At 33.8% G+C, this 22,748-nt stretch overlaps 1 protein-coding gene across 2 annotated transcripts in view; it reads right to left on the bottom strand.

Annotated features, from left to right (window-relative positions):
• Nucleotides 1-22,748, bottom strand: part of EPHA6 (EPH receptor A6) — an 882,015-nt gene that overhangs the window by 804,079 nt on the left and 55,188 nt on the right. For both annotated transcript variants that reach the window (XM_043593917.1, XM_043593914.1), the window contains exon 2: nucleotides 584-648. In XM_043593917.1, the coding sequence (XP_043449852.1) occupies nucleotides 584-648 (65 nt within the window). The remainder of the gene's footprint in view (nucleotides 1-583; nucleotides 649-22,748) is intronic.

The following is a 22,748-nucleotide window of genomic DNA, read 5'->3' as shown; positions in this document are numbered from 1 at the left end:
CATTATAACCACAGCTAAAGTGATATCAGTACTTGAAAAATTAGTTTGTAAATTACACATCTTTAAATTACACATGCCTTTCAAAAGCAACTACTCTCAGGTAACAAAACCTAATCATAATGTTTCTTTTGGCCAAATTCAAAAACATACACTGCTTTATTACACTCATATGTTTTAATAAAAAATAAATTGTTAATATCTGTAAAATCCACTTCTTTTATAACAATCTAAAGTTTGTTTATGGACAAATACTCACTGAGGTTACCAAATTTAATAAACCTATATACAAAAAACTCTTATACATAGAAATTTTTTCTATGAAAAAAATATTTATAGGGGAGACAGTCTAATATTATATAAACACTGTATTAAAGAATAATGATAATTTAAAGAAAAGCAAATATTTGTATACATCATTCTCAGTGGTTACCAATTCTAATTGTATTTTAATCTTTTCTAAGAGATTTTAGTTATGTGCTAAAATTCATGGTAACTAGAGCCAAAATTCACTGTTCCTTTAACTATTATAACAAACTCTAAAACCTAGTAAGGATGAAAGTTTTAAAAACATAATTAAACTTACCCCATTTAATGGATATGTTTTCCATCCTAGCTCTCCCAGCACAGTTGTTGTATCAAGCAACACAACTGGAATTAAATTAAAAAAAAAAACTTACATGAATATCTCAAATTGATGAAAAAATATGTTATTTAAATCATTAATGTCAACTACCTTTACTATTATTCATTGCATTAGCTTTAATAAGTTGCATTACTTACTTTAAAATTAACTATGTATACTAAATTCTAATATACAATATTAATAATAAAATAACATAAAGTAGTTCTAACTTATTTTCAAAATATGTAATTTGTGTTTAACAATGCTAAATAAGGCAGATAACTGAATAACAGAATTAAGTTATTTTTAATAGCTGACTTTTAAAACTGACAAGTGCTGAAGGAGGTAATCAAGAGGATGTGACTGTCAGTTGACCCTCGAGCTGGACTCAGGCAACTGTAGGCTCCTCATCCCCCCACCCCCTCCCCTATTCTCAGAATATGAGCTCTGCCTACTGTTCCCATAGTGGGAGCTATTCCAGGGACACAGCCTTGACAGAGTAACATTAGTCATTGCAGAATATTCTTTCAGTACTGTTTAAATCAATTCATTAAACATACGTTTGTAGAACTACGCTTCAATTATTTAAATTTTATTGTGGAAAATTCTCAAACATATTTTAGAATGTAGAGAAAAGAGTAAAATGAACCCTCATGTACTCATCATCCAGATTCAATAATTACCAATTTATAGCCAATCTTACTTCATCCACATGTTTTTATCTACTCTCTCCCACTGCAGTATTTCTTTGAAGCAAATTCCAGTAACATCCATAAAAATTTAAGTATATATTTCTAAGAATAAGACTCCTCTTTATATAGCTACAGTATCTTAATTCATTACTATAAGTAATAATTCCTTAATGCCATCAAATATCCAGTGTTTAATATCCCTATTGTCTTAACTTACTTGAATAGAAAAATCAAGCTCTAAATAAGTCCTATTCATTACACTGAGTTGACAATCTACTTTCGTTTTTTAATCTACACTTTATCCCATTAACTTTTTTTGTTAGATTTATTGAGGTATGATTTACTTACAATAAATTTACCCTTTCTAAATGTACATTTCTATGAATTGTGACAAACACCCACATCCATGTAACCACTGCTACAGTCAAGCTATGGAATATTTCCATCACCCCCGAAACTTCCTTTGTTATCCAATATGGCTAATCCCTTCCACAGCCCAGTCCCTGGCAACTACTAATCTAACTTCTGTCCCTATGATTTTTCCTTTTCCAAAATGTCAAATGAATGAAATAGTATAGCATGGGGTCTTTCAAGACTGGTTCTTTCTTGTAGCATAATGCATTTGAGATTCATCTATGTTGCTGCATGTATCAATAGTTCCGTTTTATTGTTGAAAAGTATTCTATTGTATGGAATTCCCTACTTGATGGAAATGTGAGCTATTTCCCGTTGGGAACATTATAAATAAAGCCACTATAAACTTTCATGTACAGGTTTTTATATGACCCTATGCTTTCATTTCTCCATGGTAAATAGGGATTCCTGGGTTTATGGAGAATCCTCATTTTGAAGACACTGTCCAACTGTATTACAAAATGGCTATGATGTTTCAAATTCCCATTAGCAGAATACCAGTTTTCCAGTTGCTTCACATCCTTAGCAGGACTTGGTATTGTCCAGGTCTTTTTTAAGGCATTCCAACAGGTGTATAATGGTATCTCATTGTTGTTTTAATATATTTCCTTAATGCCTGGCCAGTTATCTTTTTCATTACTTGAAATCAAATTTACTGGGAAAAAAAAGGTTATTTTGTCCTATATTCTAGATTTTTCTAATTGTAACATATCATTGAACATGCCCCCCATTCCCTTTATATTCTTTAAATTGGTAGATACTTTTAGTAACTTGATCAGACTGAAGTTCAATTTATTTTTATTTCTTTTTGTGAAATTACTTCATTAGTGATGTTTTGTAATCCTTATACAGAAATCAAGGAAGATATCAATGTTTTACTAGAGTTGTGTCAAAAAGACTTGGGAACCAACCTGGATAGGCTTCTACTGGCCAAAAATGGATAATCTGATCATACACAAGGTTAATGACTATAGGGACTGAAACACTTCAAATATGCTCAAATCCATGCATTCATAATGATAAAATATACCTACTGACAACTTTTATAGAATACTAGGAAACCATTATTTTAAAAACTGGTAACTAATATGAAAACAATAAAACATTTTATTTTGTTTTTTCTTTATTTCTTTATTTTTTATTTGAGAGAGAGTGTATACACACACGTGAGTGGGGGAGAGTGAAAGAGCAGGAGAGAGAATCTTAAGCAGGCTCCATGCTCAGCACACAGCCCCACACAGGGCTTGATCCCATGATCCTGGGGGCATGACCTGAGCTGATACCAAGAATTGGACACTCAACCAATTGAGCCACCCAGGCACCCTTATTTTGCTTTTGCTATATAAACTACTTATGAATAAAAAAACAGTTAAAGAAGGAACATTGCTGTTATTGAAGTAGTTCAGTTAATAAATTAAGAAGGAATGGCTGAACTAGGCTATACTGTTTTCTAACTCCTAATGAATTAATAGACTTAGCTAATGGTCACACACACACACACACACACACACACACACATTCTCATACACACACACACAAATACATAAAATGATATTTGATGGTATTTGGGTTCATTCAGTATAACAAAAATAATCTCATTTATTAGAGAAAGAAGCTAAAGATATCATTATAATAATATTCAAGCTGTAAGTTTATCTCATTATCAAATGAAAGTTACTTTCATTTTTGATATACACTATTATAAAGAATTCAGAAGTATTTACTACCAGTATGCACTTTGGGATACACAAAAGTTTAATGTTACTCATCTAGAACATTTTTTAAAATTTTTTTTAACATTTTATTTATTTTTGAGACAAGGAGAGACAGAGCATGAACAGGGGAGAGTCAAAGAGAGGGAGACACAGAATCCAAAACAGGCTCCAGGCTCTGAGCTGTCAGCACAGAGCCCGACGCGGGGCTCTAACCCACGGACTGCGAGATCATGACCTGAGCTGAAGTCTGCTGCTCAACCAACTGAGCCACCCAGGCACCCCTCATCTAGAACATTTATATTTTTTAAATACATCATTATTTCCCTGAAGGCTAGAAAAATAATGATACTAATTCACAGTCACTGTTGGAAGAAGTTTCTATGTATTTTCTTCCTCAAGTAATCTCCACATCGTCCTAGAAGGTGTGTCTTTTTCTAAATGCTCAATTTACAAATGAGAATACTGAGCCTCAAAAAGGTTAAGTAATTTTCCTTTCCATCACAAACTGACAGATTTGGATTCAAACCAAGGACAGTGATGTTAGAATGTCCTTTGTAAAACACTTAAAGTCTTTCAATTTTAAGTGTTTTTCTTACCTTTTTTTACAGTTTTTATTTAAATTTCAGTTAGTTAACATATAGCATAATATTAGTTTCAGGTATACAATACAGTGATTCAACACTTCCAGTGCTCATTACAAGTACACCTTCATCCCCATCACCTATTTAACCCATCCCCATCCCCAGTTCTCCTGGTAACCATCAATTTGTTCCCTATAGTTAAGAGTCTGTTTCTTTGTCTGCCTCCCTCTCTTTTATTTCTGTAGATGCAGAAAAACATCACTATTTCTTTTGCTGATCCAAAAACTTTGTAAGTTTTTTTTTAATTTATTGATTACTTTTTAGAGAGTGAGAAAAAGAGAGCAGGGAAGGAGCAGAGAGAGAGAGAGAGAGAGAGAGGGAGAGAGAGAGAGAATCCCAAGCAGGCTCCATGCTCAGTGCAGAGCCCAATATAGCCCAACACAGAGTTCGGGCTCAGGAACAGTGAGATCATAACCTGAGCTGAGATCAAGAGTCAGATGCTTAACCGACTGAACCACCCAGTCACCCAAATCTTTGTAAGTTTTTATCCTAGTTTTTCATGAATATTTTCTACAGAAAATTCACCAGTACTACCTACAAATCATGCCATTTAAGTCAAGAGGTTTACTAGAGCAGAGTGTTCAAAAATCCTTAATATTGAAGTCTACCAATAGAGATTTATTTTTCACAGACTGGAAAATTAATTAATTGATTAGTTGATATAAATATACTTTCTAAAATGTTAGGCTGCTTGGTTCTCGATAATTAGCATTTGTAAACTGTGAAGTATACTCATTTCAAAACAAACAAAAAAGGAAAATATGTATACCTACAGAAGTGTAAATCCTTAGAATTTTTTTATTTCAGATTAGCTTTAAGAAACAAGATTTATATTATTGCTTTGTTTTCCTCTTTAAACTGCAATCATACCTTTTAAAAATTCATAAGAACAGTAAAATTCCAAATTTGCATTCCTGACAAGTGAATGATAAACTGATACTAAAATAAAACTAAGGAGTTTTGAGATTTTTAATACCATAAAACGTGATAAATGTTTAAATTTTACTATTTGTTTCATATGTAAAAACCCCACAAATTCAGGTTTTTCAGGCTCACTAATTGCATTGAACCCAGCAAGGTGAGAGCTCCTCCTGCTGGCTTTAAACAAGAGTTATCCAGTTCCTACCAGAGTGTAAAAATACTGTAAACTTAAACAGGGAAAAAACCACGATGTCGACATAAACTCAGTAAAAAGTCAATACTTTTTTAATTTTTAATTTAATTGCAAGCTTTTAAATATGGCACAATACTTATTATTTATGTAAGGAGTACATATGAAAACCTAATTACTTATTCACATCATAATGAGAGGTTGGATAAGTCAAAAATAAATGGAAGTAGGACTAGGTTGGTGGTACCAAAGTTTTGAAAATATGTGTATTTTGTTTAATAAGCAACATAATGCATAGAATATATTTGCTATACCACATGCAATTTTCCTATTAACCTTCAGAAATAAATTTCCAGCATATTGTATTTCTGTCTGAAAATATCTCTTAATTTTTAGTACTCCCTTTACTCATTATTTTGGAAATTTTAAGAAAATTTCATTATGTTCTAAAAGAAGATATGAAATGATAAAGGCAAGGTTGATAATACTGAATTAAATGAGACTGATGAGTATCCAAGATAAAAAAGCTCAATGCTAAGTTTTGCCTTAAATAATTTATCAAGTCTTTATCTACATCCCTTTTAATGAATTTAAGATATTAGTTTTAAAGCAATTAGCATACAGGTTTATCATATATGCTAGATCATCTTTGCTCCAACTGTACAATAAAAAAGGAGGAGATTTTATTTGTATGCCATTTTGACAAATTAGGCAAAGAAGAGATCAATCAACCCACTAAGCTATTCTTTTAGGATAATTTTTTTGTAAAAATTCAAGTTAATGGCATGTGAATTGAGTCCAAATATTTATCAGTATTTTTTAAAGTTCAGATACCAGTAAACACAAGTTTGGGATTTTCTCCAATAGACTTTATGAGAAAAAGAAAAAGGAATTTCTTCTTATAATCTTCAATTTAGAGTCTTATTTTACAAATAGAGCCCAGAAAGGTAAAGTAAGTTACTAAGTTTTTTAGTAACATAGTAGTAGAGGCTTTTCATAGTAAATTCCAGTCATGTTCCACTGACTGTAACATACCCTACAACCCCCCATAGCTCCAAACAAACTAGTAAATAAACAAAAGGAATACTTCTGACATCATGACCAAATATAATACAGTCAGAGAATACTTTGAATTATAGATAAACATGCATATATATCTGTGTGTATATTGGCACTAGTCTATTTGAACGTCATCCTGTTTACATCCTGCTTTAAACTGACATTCAGATTACTACATTAACTACCAGTTTTGGCATAATCGTATATTTCTGATTGACAAAAATCACAGCTGTAACTTCCAGATCTGTATACAATGGGTATCTACCCTCACATAGAGTCAAAATCAATATTTAATTCCTAAAAATCAGCCACAGATTGATTTAAATAAATGTAGGATTATTAAGTTTATTCCTATGTCCCTTTGTGTATTGGTATTATTTTAAGCCAACCTTTCCCAAAGAGAATCATTCCTTCTTAAAACTAACAAAACTACTTTTGTCTAGAAACTGAGCACAATTATTTGTTCATTAGGTGTACTTACAGCATTTTGTTTTGTCATGCCTTTCTTAATTCTGTGGTTACCTGCCTGTTTGGTTTTGTTTGTTTGTTTGTTTGTTTTTACATTTATTTAGTGTTGAGAAACAGAGTGAGACAAAGCATGATCGGGGGAGGGGCAGAGAGAGAAGGAGACACTGAATCTGAAGCAGGCTCCAGGCTCTGAGCAAGACATCGGCACAGAGCCTGATGCGGGGCTCGAACCCACTAACTGTGAGATCATGACCTGAGCCAAAGTTGGACACTCAACCAACTGAGCCACCCAGGCGCCCCTATAACTGTTTTTAATATAGGTATTATTCATGATTGTTTTTTCTACCCGATGTGAGAGTTTGAAAATCCTATCTGAAAGATAACATGAACATAGTGATATTAAGCACCTTTCTCAAATTTATAGGATGAAGTCAAGCCTAGAACTTTTGAATTCATACCCTTCAACTTCCTACTCTTCCAGAAAATGTTATCTTTTTTAGAAAGCATGTTCAAATCTCTCTGCCTCTGTCCCTTCTGGAAAACAGATCACTTTTTTGTTTGTTTTTTTAGTTATGATAGAAAGATAAGCTCTAATAATCAGAGAAATTATTCCTTCATTATTACCTTAAGTAGAGAAAAGAGCAAAAAATAATTCAAGCCAGTTTGCTATATAGAAGGCAAGTTATACCTCAGAGTCAAGTACTGCCAGTGAAAACTTTATCAATAGTATTTGATTAAAAATATAACCAGTAGTGTTTATCCTTATCAGTTCCACACCTATTTTGCTCAAAAGAACTATACTGTTATCCTGCTTGACACAGCTTTATTTGCTTTAGTCTTAAATAATTTTTAATGCCTGCCATTCAGATGGGCTAGTTTACCCCAAAGACCCAAGGAGAACCCAAGTATAGATCTGATCCATGACAAGGTCACCAAATGACAGGTTTATTCCTAGGCTCCTGAGCAAGGTCATTAAGACTTATCAATGAGTCACCTCACAAGTCCTGCTTTCCCCATCAAGTTGTTTAGTTATTTCTATGAATTAAAAAAAAAGGAAAAGAAATTTGACAGATTCCTAATCAACAGCAAATATAATTCTTCCATTTTGACATCTTCATCACTTTGATCTATAAATCAACTAAGTAGCTTTATTTAGGACCTGTATTATTTCCATTTTTTTTTCAATTACACAGGGGTTAAATAGTAGAAAAGACTATTTGGCTTTGGTTTTAGATTTGCTAGTCATACATTTAACAAATGTTGTTGATCTTCTCATCTGTCACAGAAACTCACAACATTTACTATATATACTCCAGTTAGCCCAAACCACTAAATATTCTCCCCATCACTTACACGGCATCAGAGATGCTTCTTGCCTTTCTAGTGCTTTCCTTTCTTATATTTTTCACTTGTCTTCCATGGGCTTTGGACACTTTATATTTTTTTGGAAGAATATTATGAAACTCAAGGTTTGAAATGCACTTAAATATTATTTTATTAGCTCTGGTCAAAATAGATTATGAATACTTTTTGAAAGTCTTATCTACAATAAAATAATGTAAAACCACTTCTACATAAGGGAAGAACAGTCTAAATAAAGTATTGAAACTCTTACTTTAAAAAGAAACAACAGTAGCTTTGCACTGAGAAGGAAAAAATGACTTTTACTAGAATCTAAGAAAAAATTATATGAGTAAAACAGTTTTATTTTTCCCCTGGAAAATGGAAAGGAATTTTTGTTTTTGTTTTTTCCCCTTCGCAATATTGGTTTTTTTTCTCCATTTCATTTACACAGACATAATGTAAAACATTTTTAACCTCCTTCATTAGGACATATAGTCATAACAATGTTACTTGATTTTATTTTAAGACATTTTGATATTATTTAAACAAACATTTATTGAGGCTGTTATATTCCAGAGGCTGTATTAGCTATTGCAGACTACAGAAAGTTTATAGGATACTATGTATAGCCTCAAGGAGTATACCTGATGTCATGTTTTTCACTCCCATTGTTAGGATTTTTGTGTCAACTCACATGCCATAGTTTATTAAAACATGTAAATAGCAAAAAGGCTTAAAATGCCCTTATTCAGAAGGTGCAGAAAAGGCGGCAGCTATTTAGTAGAATGTGTAGAATTATATTGTTGTTCCAAAAGGGCAAACATCCAATAGCAAACCAACATCTCCATAAACTGTAATTGGACAACTTATCTCACTTTCTACAGAAGTGCCAAACAATGAATAGATTGTAGAAATATATCCTAGTAGTCAACAGTAAGGGAAATAGTAATTTTCTACCTGAAGAATACTCTTCAAAACAATCCTGAACAAGAAATATCTGCTAAATTTCTCAGAAGAGATAATGTTTTACTTAGAGTACGAATTTAAAAAAATTAAACTACACACTACTATAAGTAAACATTTACTAACCCAAGCTTAAGTCATCAGCTTTAAAAAATTATCCAGTAAAAATCTTAATTGTATTGTTAAAATTTTGAAAAATATACATATTAGACAACGGTGAAAGGACAATATTCTCATTTTTTCCATTAAAATTATGGCCAAATCAAGACATAATTATCAGTATCAATTTAAAAATTAGTTCTCCCAATATAGTATGAGCTCCTCAAGGGCAGGGTCTGTGTGTGTGTGTGTGCGCGCGCATGTATTTGTTGAATAAAATGAATGAATGAATGAATGAATGAATGAACAAAGGAACAAACAGATGAGTGGAAGGAGCATGCGCAAAAAACTCATGCCTTCGAGCAAACATTTTTAATCAACTACCGAAAAAATAGTGCAGGATTAGTGGGAACGCAGGCACTGGACAAAATTTATATAGTCATTGTGCTTACTTTGTAAGGGAGAAGGCTCACATATGATCTCTCTAAGAAGTGGTTAAGGGACAAAGTGGTCTTTGGGAAAATATATTTAAAGTAGGCATTTGTTTTGAGCACAGAATGGATTGTCAGAAGACAAACATTTTCATACCTTTTGGAGTCCTTTTCCCTGCTCCATCCCTACCCCTACCCTTTCATCAAAGAGTACCCTTAGGCTGCTTGCTCTCAGTCCAAACTCTGTGCATCTAATCTCATCTCTCACAGTGCACAGTGTTCAAATTATCCCTTCTAATCTGCTGCCCCACTGAACACACTCATCATATCAAGAAAACATCTTAAGTAAAATAGCACACAAATGTGCTTATGAATACTCATTTCCCGTTATCCTTTCCTACATTATTTATTTATCCAACTTAATTTTGAATTGATTACAGCACCTTTTGGGTGACAATGAACTTGGGACTCTTCCATGACATAGCTAAAATCACACGGCATAAGCAATTTCTCAAGAACTATATTGCAAAAGAATTCCTAAAACTCCAATTTCTAATTGCTTGTTGGCCTTTTGGCTAAGATCAAGTGTAAAACTCCAACTTCTACCATATTCAAATAAATTACCCTCTGTTTAGATTATATGATGTGCTTGTGTAAACTTAGCCAAGTCATAATTCTTATTCTACCAACTGTTGGGAATTGCTCTGCCATAAACCAAGTAATTCCCTAAGCTTTAGTATCCACTCTAACCTGGCTCTTGACAGACTCTGGTCTTAGCCACTCTTCCAGGGTAGCATGTATGACTTAGCATATAAAAACAAGAGTAACAAACAAAAGTTTGCTTTTCGTGTCATGGGTCATGATTGTCTCTTCTTTGCCCTTTGAGTTTCTCTTACTTGATTACTCGAAGAGTCTTCTTCAAGAGAAAACTAAGAGAAATGTTTTTCTTTCTTAGATTTCCCCATCTACTCCCTCCAGCTGCTTACAGAAATATTATCCATACTCGCTTTAGTTTCTAAAAAAGGTACAGCCAAATTGCCAATTGAAGACTCCTCTAAAGCAGCTAACGAAACCATCCATGAACACTTAAACAGTCAACTGCTTATAAAACATGATTGTCATGTCATAAAACTTGATAATCTGTTCATATAATAATATATATTTTGGGAGAGATGCTGTAAAAGAATAATTTAAATAAAATGTAATTTTTAACCCTTTTCCCATAATTTCACCATCCTTGACTGCCTAAGGAATGTGTGTTGTCTCGTGAATCACTAAATTGAATTGTACTGAGAATTTTAGTAAGTAGTATTGCTTGTGGAAGAGAAAAGTCTGTAATGAGAGAAATGGGCAGGAAAAATGTGAAGAAAAATAAAATATTAAAACAACCAGTTGTTGTATCATTTATACATAAAACAGCTTTTTAGGAAAATTTGATAAATAATGTCATGAGAATTATGTAGGACAATTTCCTACTGAAACTACTGAGGAAATGAGAGAGAAAATGTGATGCCAGATTTAGAGGCACATGAACTGTAAAGACAGCTGATCTTCTGTTGCATATTTCTGTACTGCAGACGAGTCAGGAGGAGGAATGGTTCATAAATGAAATATTTACAAATGTGACCCATGCCAAGAGCAGCATGGCTTCAGTATATAGGAAAGAATGACAGATGGACACTTTAGTGTTGGCAGAAAAAATAAAAGAAAAAAGCAAAACAACAACAAAAAATGGCATTATCATCATTATCCTGTAGGGAAGGCAAGTCATTAAGTGCTATTGTGAAAGTGTTTATCACTAGGATCTTATGCAATAAAGAGGATAATGGCATTTTAGCATTTAGGCAAATGGAGAATATTTTGTCCAACACACGTTTCCCAAGCATAATTAAGCATAAGAAAGCAGATATAGGCTTTCATAAGGCAGTGATCAGTTTTAATTTATTGATTACCCAAGACATGGATTATGGTAAGAAATATAAAATGTTGAGAAATTCTTTTGGTGAAGTCATCAGGATCCAAACTCCATCTTCAAATGCCATGGGTGAGAAGCTCGACTTTTATCATTCCAAGGAGGAGTGATTAAATTTTAGAAGACTTATTCCTGGTAATCAGACATACAGGAGACTAATTTATAAATGAGAAGGACGATTTATTCACTGATGATTTATCTCCCCAGGGAATCTCCTTCCTTGCAGGTAAACACATTCAAGAGACTAAATTACAGATCAAAGATTTCTAGGAAAGTACTAAATTACTGAAAAGGAGTAGCCCCTGTTTTACTTTTACAGTCCTCTACGTCTATTTCCATGTAAGGAACAAACAATTTTATCTACTCATTTTAAAGTGCTTAACTTTAACAGTGCGGAAGAAACAATAAGAAGTTCATTACTTCCAAAAAATTATTTTTCAAACATACATATTGCCAATTATAACTTTGGCATTTCAAACACTATTTACAAGGCATATTACAGTCTCCATGGTTATAGCCTAGTATTGGCTAAATTTGGGAAGTACTAATTTTTATTTTGTGGGGAAAAAATGGTTCTATCTATAGACTCTCCTTAATAACAAGTACTATGTATTTTTCCCAAGAAAGATTCTCACATGTGAGTAAAATAAATTCCAATTACTGACTCTTATATGGTTTCAAATAAGGACAGGGAATAACATTTGCAACCTTGCTGCACAATTTGGTAAGAATCTAAACTTTTAGGCATGGAGTCCATAGTTGGTTGGACAGATTGTTTTGGTCTTAGACTGCTCTTTACTACAATCCTTATTTTTATCAGCCAAAAATGAGAGAAGTTTTAAAACTTAAAACCATTGATTTGTCAATACATAGAAACTTACTATTATTTCTGAGAAACTCAATAGTTTTCTCCTACCTAGATGACGTTATTTGATCATATAATCTAAAACTGCCATATTCTGAATAATGAACAATTGTATGTTCTTCAGAAATCTGTTACTTCTTGTTTTCTGTCTTCATGTTTTTCAGAAAAAAAACTTACCAGTTAGAGGGTTTCAACTATTATTTCAATTCTACCCACCTCCAAAACAGTATCTCCTGAACAAATCTCTCTTACCCATCAGACACAATTCACAAGCCCTTTACCTGTTCACAAACTAGCCTCTGTATGGGGAAGGCAGGGAAAGACCAAAGAAAGAGAGGCAAAAAGCCTTCAGGTTAGTAGGTGGCAGGTTTTAATAAACAAGGCTTGTCTTAGGCAGCCACAAGATGAGTGGACCTCCATATCTCCCTGCCAGATCTTAAGTTTACAGAAGCCCCAAATGGGTTCTCACAAGTGTACCATCCAGATGGTCTCAACAACACCTTACTCTCTCAAGGCTATGTCTTTGGAACAGCTCCCACTGCAGGAATAATGGGCAGAACTGTACATTCCAAGGACAGTGGAGCGGGCGAGAAGCCTCTGATTACCCAGGTCCATCTCACAGGTCAACTGTTAGCCATATCTTCTGGATTACCTCCTTCAATATCCCTCAAACTTAACAAGTCCACATGTGACTTGATTATTTTCCTATGAACAGATATTACCTCCTGATTTCCCTATTTGAGGTACTGGCACACAGCATCTGCCCAAGTACACAAATTAGGAATCTGTATCCAACCCTAACTCACCCTTAACTGCTCATCTATAATCTTGAAAAGTATATGTTGTAGGCAGAATAATGACCCCCCTCCCTCCAAAGTTGTTCATTTCCTAATCCAAGGAAACTGTGAAAATGCTATGTTACATGGCAAAGGTAAATTAAGGTTGCAGACTGAATTAGATAATCATCTAACCCTGAAGATAGGGAGACTATCCTAGATTATCCAGTGAGCTCAATGTAATAATAAAGGTCTTTAAAAGTAGAAGAGGGAGTCATTAGAAGATGTGACTACAGAAGAAGGTGCAGCGAAATACAACCTTGCTGGGCTGAATGTGGAGGAAGGCAGCCATGAGCCAAGGATGGTGGGCAGCCTCCAGAAGCCAGAAAGGGTAAGGAGATGGACTTTACCCTACAGCCTCCAGAAAGGAACACAGTGCCACTGACACCTTGATTTTAGCCTAAAGAGATCCATGTCCCATTTTTAACTTACAAACTGGTAAGAATAAATTTTTGGTTTTTTAAAGCCACTCAATTGAAGGTAATTTGTTACAACACCAACCAGGAACCAATACACTAAACATCCTAAATCATCTTCAAAGCTATCAGTTTTTCTCTCCACTACCCATTTCACCTCTCAACTGGATTAGGGTCCCTTGGTCCTTTTCCTATCATTTAACTTCCACAAGGCAGCTTCAGTGATCTGCTTAAAATATAAATCCAAATTTTCCCTTCTTTTTTTCAAAATTCCTCAGTGGTTCACCTTATCACTTAGAGAATTCTCCCAAAGTATTTGCCAGAAATGTGCAATAGAAATGTTCATAATCTATACACTGAACATTCTAGCAGGTTCTGAGTGAAAAGATGAATCAAAATAAACATAGCACATGCTTTCAGGGTTATTATAATCTAATATGAGAAACAGAAATTAAACAAAAAATAAAATAAATTATAGACCTATATTATAAGAAGTGCTATGAATCTAATTTATATTTTAGGCTCATGGAAAGCCTCTAAAAAGAGTCATGATTATAGAGTGGAACTATTCTCTATATTTCTTTTAGATTAATGATGCGAAGTATATAATAATGAATTGGAGAAGACATGAAATAAGATATTCCTTATTATTTTTAACCCAGTATTTCTCTCACGTTTTTGGTACTAGAACCTCTTTGACACTGAATATGCATTAACATTCTATGTTAAAATGTTCAAGAAAACACAGTAAGGTAACTGCTGCCTTACAAGGGATCCTTTCCACTGCATGCAAGATACTTCCTGGCTTGATCCCATCTATCTGTCCTACTTCATTTTCTATAGTACCCCATCCCTGCCCTACATTACTCTGATATACTGGTAATGCTTAAACTCATTTCATCCTCTCCCCTCTCTCTATTTCATGCTATTCCTTTCTTACTGGAATTTTCTCACTGTTTTGGTCCTGCAAAAAGACTCCTAGTCATCACTTACGGCTTAGCCTAAATGTGATTTCTTACAGAACCTTCCTAAACTTATTCCCAAAATATATACATGCTCTTACTCTTATGCCCCATTGAAATTTGTACATACTTCACAGACAGTACTCATCTCACTTAATTTTACTACAATGTATGTATTTCCTGGTGTAGCTATTCTTCCATATAACCTAAAATCCTTAAAGGCTAAAACTGTCTATTTCAACCCCCCCACACACACACTTTTCCTGAATTCATTATTTTAAAAATGAGTAATTGTTGTGAAGAGAACTGGGTGTTATATGTAAGTGATAAATCACTAAATTCTATTCCTGAAACCATTATTACACTATATGTTAACTAACTAGGATTTAAATAAAATAAAAAATAAACTCTGTGTATGAAAAAAAAAAAGGAAGCTATTTCAATAATCTAGGCAAGAGTCGATGAAGCTTGGACAAGAGTTGGGGCAGTGGGAGTGGTGAAAAGGGGTTAAAAACAAACAAATATGGGGGTCTGGGTGGCTCAGTTGGTTAAGTATCTGACTTCGGCTCAGGTCATGATCTTGCAGTCCATGAGTTTGAACCCTGAGTTGGGTTCTGTGCTGACAGCTCAGAGCCTGGAGCCTGCTTTAGAGTCTGTCTCCCTCTCTGCCCCTCCCCCACTCACACTCTGTTTCTCTCTCTCTCTCTCTCACTCTCTCTCTCTCTCTTTTTCTCTTTCTCAATAAATAAATATTTTAAAAAAAGAAAACATATAAACAAAAATGAATAACTGAATGGATTAGCAAAATGAATGTAAATAAATGAGAAATTCAGAATAACTAAATACATACTATGCCACAATTAGTAAATGGTTCAAAATGTCAATAAACATGGACAACTCAGAGCACACACACAAAAAAAGTAGTACACTTTCAGTAGCTACAAAGTACACTGGAGTACACTGAAGAGGTAGCAGTTAAGGTCCTGTGATTATAAATCCACTGCTCCAAAAAGCAATAAATAATAAAATAACTTTGTGCTTTTCTATCAGATTGTTAAAAAAAAATTACTAAAGCAGAGTTAAAGGACTGGAAAAGTCACAAATTACAAAATCCTGATCATGTTGGAAAGAAAAAAATTACAACTTAAATGAAATCATAACGATTCAGGAGCTTCAACTACTTACGCAAAAGAAATTTCCATGGAAACCACATAGAGAGATTTTATATATATAAAATATATTTGAAGTACTCTTGAACACATTTTAAGATTACATAAATATATATGTAATATATATGTATTCTAATTAATATGTATGTAACTAATCTAAAACAATACACTCAAATAGAAGGGGAAAAAATACTCATGAAAAAGGAGAATCATCCACTCAGAATAAAATAAATCAGTTGGTGCTCTTGATTAAGAAAAGTTGATGTATTATGGCCACTAGAATTGGAGAATAGCTAAGGAAAGAAACATCAGATGGTATTAAAAACATTTTAAAAGAGGAACTCCCAGGTGGCTCAGTTGGTTAAGTTATCCGACTTTGGCTCAGGTCATTATCTCACAGTCTGTGAGTTCAAGCCCCCCATCAGGCTCTGTGCTGACAGCTCAGAGCCTAAAGCCTGCTTCAGATTCTGTGTCTCCCTCTCTCTGCCCCTCCTCTGCTTTCACTCTGACTCTCTCTCTCTCAAAAATAAATAAACATTAAAACATTTAAAAACATTTTAAAAGAGCTATGGAAGCTGCTACAACATCTTTGCAGTGAAATATAAGAATACTACTGATTTGACACTTTCACTTTGAAGTAACCAGAATGATACCACAATTTTATAGAGCCCTTATTTGGTTGGGTTTTCAGGTAAATTTCCAGGAAATTTATTTTTATTAGACACTAGATATACTAAAACCTCAGAAAATAAAATGGGATATTAATAAATCCCCATACCTAATATTGCTCTAAGACATAGTTATAAATTTTGATGACATGTCTTTGTGTCTTAGAAGAGCAAATTGTAGATATTAGGAAATATGGAAGTCCCAACAGAGTCAAGATTTCACATTATTACTGAGGAAAGACTCTTTTCTTTTATAAACAAGGGGGCCAAGTTGACTATAATCAGGAAGAGGTAGGCTACTCTGACCCTGGAGTCAGTGACAATTATCTCGTATGCCCTCTATTATAAGAGCAGTAATATCATAGTCATCTTGTTTACAGAGAAGTGGATGATATACTGAAACAATTTTATCTCAAAGAAATTCCATAAAAACAACTGTAAGAGAAACCTCTTGAATGAATAGTTTTGCCTGAGGCCCTAATCCCAGATATATAAGCTACTAATGTGAGAAACACCAAACACAGTCATTTGCCTCCTTATCACCACCTTTGTCAATCATCTATCAAGTACTTAGTAAACCCAAGAACTTTTGAGGGACTCAAGTACATATGGAATGGAGGGGAATAGGTCACGGTAAAGCAAACTATTTTCCATTAGAAAATGGTTTGTGAGATGAATACTTCAAAAACTAAGAAATATATAGTACCACATAGAATTCTTTTTTTTTTTTTTTAAGTAGGCTTCACACCCTGCATGGAGACCAACATGGGGCTTGAGCTCATGATCCTGAGATCAAGACCTGAACTGAGATCACAAGTCACATGTTTAACTTATTGTGCCACTGAGATGCCACTGCACCACATAAAATTCTTCAAAATAGGGTGGCTGAGAACATTTACTAAACTGACCCAAACTCATGAAACTGAGTGATAAGGAAACAATTTTTAAGTCATCCTGTCCAAAAGATTAAACTTTGATGAATACCCTCTTGACATAGTATTGGACCCAGGTGGATAAGAACTGGAATTTCTAGTTTTCTAGAAGATTAATACTCCAGTTGCTCCAGGCCAACTCCAAAATGTCACACATTATAAAGAAATGTTCCTACCATACCATCATAAATGTGACTAAGCTAAAACATTTAGTCAACTTAAAAAACAAAATACAATTTGCAAATCTGTATTTATTCACCAAGCCTTTCTTGTATTCTTCTTTAAGATGATATTTTCTCGAGTATTACCTAAATTCAACAAAAATTCTGAGCAACTCTCAAGTGACCAACATGTCATATGTCCCTACAGGCTCTTGACAGTCATCTCAAGCCTTTTTTCTTAGCACTCTATCCCTCAAACCCAGTGCTCCAGGCCTTACTAAATTTATTTAATGTTCTCAAAAACCTCAAATTCTTTGGGCCTTCTCACAAACTAATATCTCATCTTGGTAACTACCCACTCACCCTTGGTCACAGTTTCCATGAAATTCTTGTTAGAATCTCTCCTGATCTCTCTTACCTAATGATGAGGAAGTGTCATGTTTAATGGGCCTCCTTAGACTAATGCATATTTTATAGCTGAAAGACATGTAACTATTTACTGTAAGTGTTCAATTATATATTTCCCAGAAGAGAGTAAGTTTTGTAAGTTTAGGGACCTTAGTCACCTTGTTCAGCAACCTTTTTCTAGGACCTAGAAGAATGACCTATCAGAAAGCTATCAGTAAAAGTCCAAATGAGAAATAATAGTAGCCTTGGCATAAAAAATTTTCCCAACTGATCAAGATCACAATAAACTCTACACCCTCTAAATATACTTAGCATGCCTGGCTAATTTTTGCTTCTCACTCGAAACTTACCATATGACAGTTTATATTATTTATATATTATATCATATCACAGATGAGGAATATAGGATCCAGAAATATGAGAAGACTTACTGAAGGTCACTCAGAGAGTTAGTGTTTACTACCAGATTAAAATCCATTTCTGAGCTGAAGAAACAGAGAATCATGCAAACGGAGACACTGGAAAAATGTGTTCCAAAGCAAAGAACAAGACAAAACCTCAGAAAAATAAACAAGTGAAATGGAAATAAACAATCTACCTGATAAACATTTCAAAACACTTGTCATAAAGATGCTCACCAAACTTGGGAGAAGAACATATGAACACAGTATGTCAACAAAGAGATAAAAAATATAAAAGAGAAACAATCAGAGTCAAAGAATACAGTAACTGAAACAATAAATACACTAGAGAAAATCAATAGCATATTAGAGGATGAAGAAGAATGAATCACTGATCTGAAAGACAGGGTAATGAAAATCACCCAAGCTGACCAGCAAAAAGGAAAAAGAATTTTAAAAATAAAAAAGTATGTAAGGGTAATCTAGAATAACAGCACACATAAGAACATTCACATGATAGGGATTCCAGAAGAAGGAAAGAAATGAGGCAGAAAACTTATTTGAAAAAATAACAGTTGAAAACAACCTAACCTGGGGCGCCTGGGTGGCGCAGTCGGTTAAGCGTCCGACTTCAGCCAGGTCACGATCTTGCGGTCCGTGAGTTCGAGCCCCGCGTCAGGCTCTGGGCTGATGGCTCGGAGCCTGGAGCCTGTTTCCGATTCTGTGTCTCCCTCTCTCTCTGCCCCTCCCCCGTTCATGCTCTGTCTCTCTCTGTCCCAAAAATAAATAAACTTTGAAAAAAAAAATTAAAAAAAAAAAAAAAAAAAAGAAAACAACCTAACCTAATGAAAAAAACAGGTATCCAGGTTCAGGAAACAGAATCCTAAACAAATTGAACCCAAAGAGGTTGATGCCAAGACACATAACAATTAAAGTGCTGAAAATTAAAGAGAATATTAAAAGCAGCAAGAAAAAAAAGCAACTAGTTATTTACAAAGGAACTCCCATTAGACTATCCAGCTGACTTTTTTAGCAGCAATTTTGCAGGCCAGAAGGGAGAGGGACAATACATTCAAAGTGCCAAAAGAAAAAAAAACAAAAAACAAAAAAACACTAAAATGAGGAATACTCCATGTGGCAAGATAAACAAAAGTTAAAGGAGTTCTTCACCACTAAACCAAGCTTGTAAGAAATGTTAAAGGGTCTTCTATAAACCAAAAATAAAAGGCCAGAAATAAAATACCTAGAAATAAATTCAACCAAGGAGATAAAAGACCCATACTCTGAAAACCATAAACACTGATGAAAAAACCTGAAGATAATGTAAAAATAAAGATATTCCATGCTTATGGATTTGAAGAACCAATACTGATAAAATCCACACCATCCAACGCAATCCACCAACTTAATGCAATCCCTATCAAAATAACATTTTTCACAGAACCAGAAAAAATAATACTAAAATTTGGGTGGAACCACAAAAGACCCAAATAGCCAAGCAATCTTTAGAAAGAATACCAAAGCTAGAGGTATCACAATCCCATATTTCAAGATATACTACAAAGCTGTAGTAGTCAAAACAGTATGGTACTTGCCCAAAAACAGATACATAGATCAATGGAACAGAATAGAGAGCCCAGAAATAAACTCATGTTTATATGGTCAATTAACCTATGATGAAGGAGGCAAGGATACATAATTGGGGAAAAGATAGTCTCTTCAACAAATGGTGCTGGGAAAACTGGAGAGCTATATGGAAAAGACTGAAACAGAACCACTGTCTTGTATTATACACAAAAATAAACTCAAAATGGATTAAAGACCGCAATGTGAGACCTGAAACCATAAAATTCATAGAAGAAAAAACAGGCAATAATCTCTTTGACATCAGTCATAGAAAAATTTTTCTAGGTATGTCTCCTCAGGCAAGAAAATAAAAACAAAAATAAACTACTGAGAATAAACCCAAACCAAAAGGTTTTGGAGAGTGAATGAAACCATCAACAAAATGAAAAGGCAACCTACTGAATAGAGAAGATATTTGTAAATGATATATCCAATAAGGGATTAATATGCAAGACATATAAAAACACGTATACAACTCAACAACAAAAAAACAAAGAACATGATTAAAAATGGGCAGAGAACCCGAATATATATTTTTCCAAAAAAGACATACAAATGGCCAACAGACACATGAAAATATGCTCAACATCACTCATCAGGGGAATGCAAATCAAAACCACAATAATATATCACCTTATGCCTGTAAGAATGGTGAAAATAAAAATCACAAGAAATAAAAAGTGTTGGTAAGGATGTGGAGAAAAAGAACGTTCATGCACTGTTGATGGGAATGCAAATTGGTGCATCCACTGTGGAAAATAGTTTAGAGGTTCCTCAAAAAATTAAAAATAGAATTACCATATGATCCGGTAATTCCACTACTTGGCATTATTCCCCACCAAAAATGAAAACAATCATTTGAAAAGACAAATGCACCTTTATGTTTATTGCAGCCTTATTTATAATAGCCAAAATATCAAAGCAACCCAAGTGTCCATTGATAAGCGAATGGATAAAGAAGGTGTGGTATGTGTGTATATGTATGTACATGTATACATACGAAATAAAAGGGATTCAGAGTACACTTATCTTGATGAGTACTCAGTGATTAATGTATAGAATAGTTGAATCATTATAATGTACAACTGAAAATAATATAACACTGTATGTTAATCATATTTCAAATAAATAAATGGCCATAACTGTAAGTAAAAAAAAAACTATGAAAGAAAATAAATCTTTTTGGTAAAAGCAAACATGTAGTAAAAAATAGTGGATCAACCACTTAAAAAGATAGTATGAAGGTTAAAGTACAAAACTAAGGATATCTACAATAACTACATAAGGGATACACAAAAAAAATGATGTAAAAAATAAAATACGGTGGTAAGGGTAAAAATGTGCCTTTAGAGTTTAAGTGACCATCAACTTAAAATAGATGGCTGCATACATAGGGTGTGATATATGAACTCATATGACCACACATGATATATGACCATAAAGCAAAGATCTACAGCATATACACAAAAAATAAGAAAGGAAGCCAAAAATAACACTAAAGAAGTCATCAAATCACAAGAGAGAAAAGGAAAGGAACAGAGAAGAGCTACAACAGCCAGAAAACAATTAACAAAATGCCAATGTCTACCTATGAATAATTATTTAAATGTAAATAGACTAAGTAATACAATCAAAAGACATAGGTTGGCTGGATGGATGAAAAACAAAAACAAAAACAAAAAAACAAGACCCATCCATATGTTGCCTACAAGAGTCTCACTTCAAACCTAAAGACACATACAGACTGAAATTGGAGGCAGAAAAAGAAGTTTCATGCAAATAGAAATAAAAAGAAAGCTGGGGTAGCAATATAGCAATATTATATCAGAATAAATAATTTTTAAAACAAAGACTGTAACAGGAGATGAAGAGAGTATTACATAATTTAAGGGGGTCAATCCAACAAGAAGATAGTATTGTCTTTGCAAATACCTATGTACCCAACGTAGGGGCACCTACATATATCAAGCAAATATTAATAGACATAAAAGGAGAAACTGCCAATAATGCAATAACATAAGACTTTAACACTACTTACTCACTAGATAGATCATCCAGACAGAAAAATCAATATGGACCCAGTGTCCTAACTGACACATTAGTCCATGTGGACTTAATAGATATATACAGAACATGCCAACCCAAAACAGCAGAATAAACATTCTTTTCAAGTGTACATGGAATATTCTCTAGGATAGATCACATGTTAGGCCACAAAACAACTCACAATAAATTTAAGAAGACTGGAATCACAAGAATCTTTTCTGACCACAACAATATGCAACTAGAAATCAATTTTTAGAGAAAGGAAAAACACAAAGATGTGGAGGCTAAACAGCATGCTGCTATACAGCCAATGGGTCAAAAAAGAAATAAAAGAGGAAATAAAAAATACCCTGAAGCAGATGAAAACAGAAACACAATGTTCTAAAATTGTCAGGACACAGGCCATATAGATGGCCAACAAACAGATGAAAAGATGTTCAATACCACCAATCATCAGGGAAATGAAAATCAAAACCACAAGGAGATATCACTTCACACCTGTCATAATGATTAGTATCAAAAAGACAAGCAATAATAAGTGTTGGTGAGAATGTAGAGAAAAGGAAACCCTCACACAGTTATGTTGGGAATGTAAACTGATGTAGCCACTGTGGAAAACAGTATGGAGATTCCTCAAAAAATAAAAAATAAAAAAATCTACCATAATATCCAGCAATTCCATGTCTAAGTATTTACCCACTCTAATTTAAAAAGATACACACACCCG

The sequence above is a fragment of the Prionailurus bengalensis genome, chromosome C2, assembly GCF_016509475.1.
Source record: "Prionailurus bengalensis isolate Pbe53 chromosome C2, Fcat_Pben_1.1_paternal_pri, whole genome shotgun sequence".
In the NCBI taxonomy this organism is placed as follows: domain Eukaryota; kingdom Metazoa; phylum Chordata; class Mammalia; order Carnivora; family Felidae; genus Prionailurus; species Prionailurus bengalensis.
This window is presented reverse-complemented; position numbering and strand designations above follow the sequence as displayed.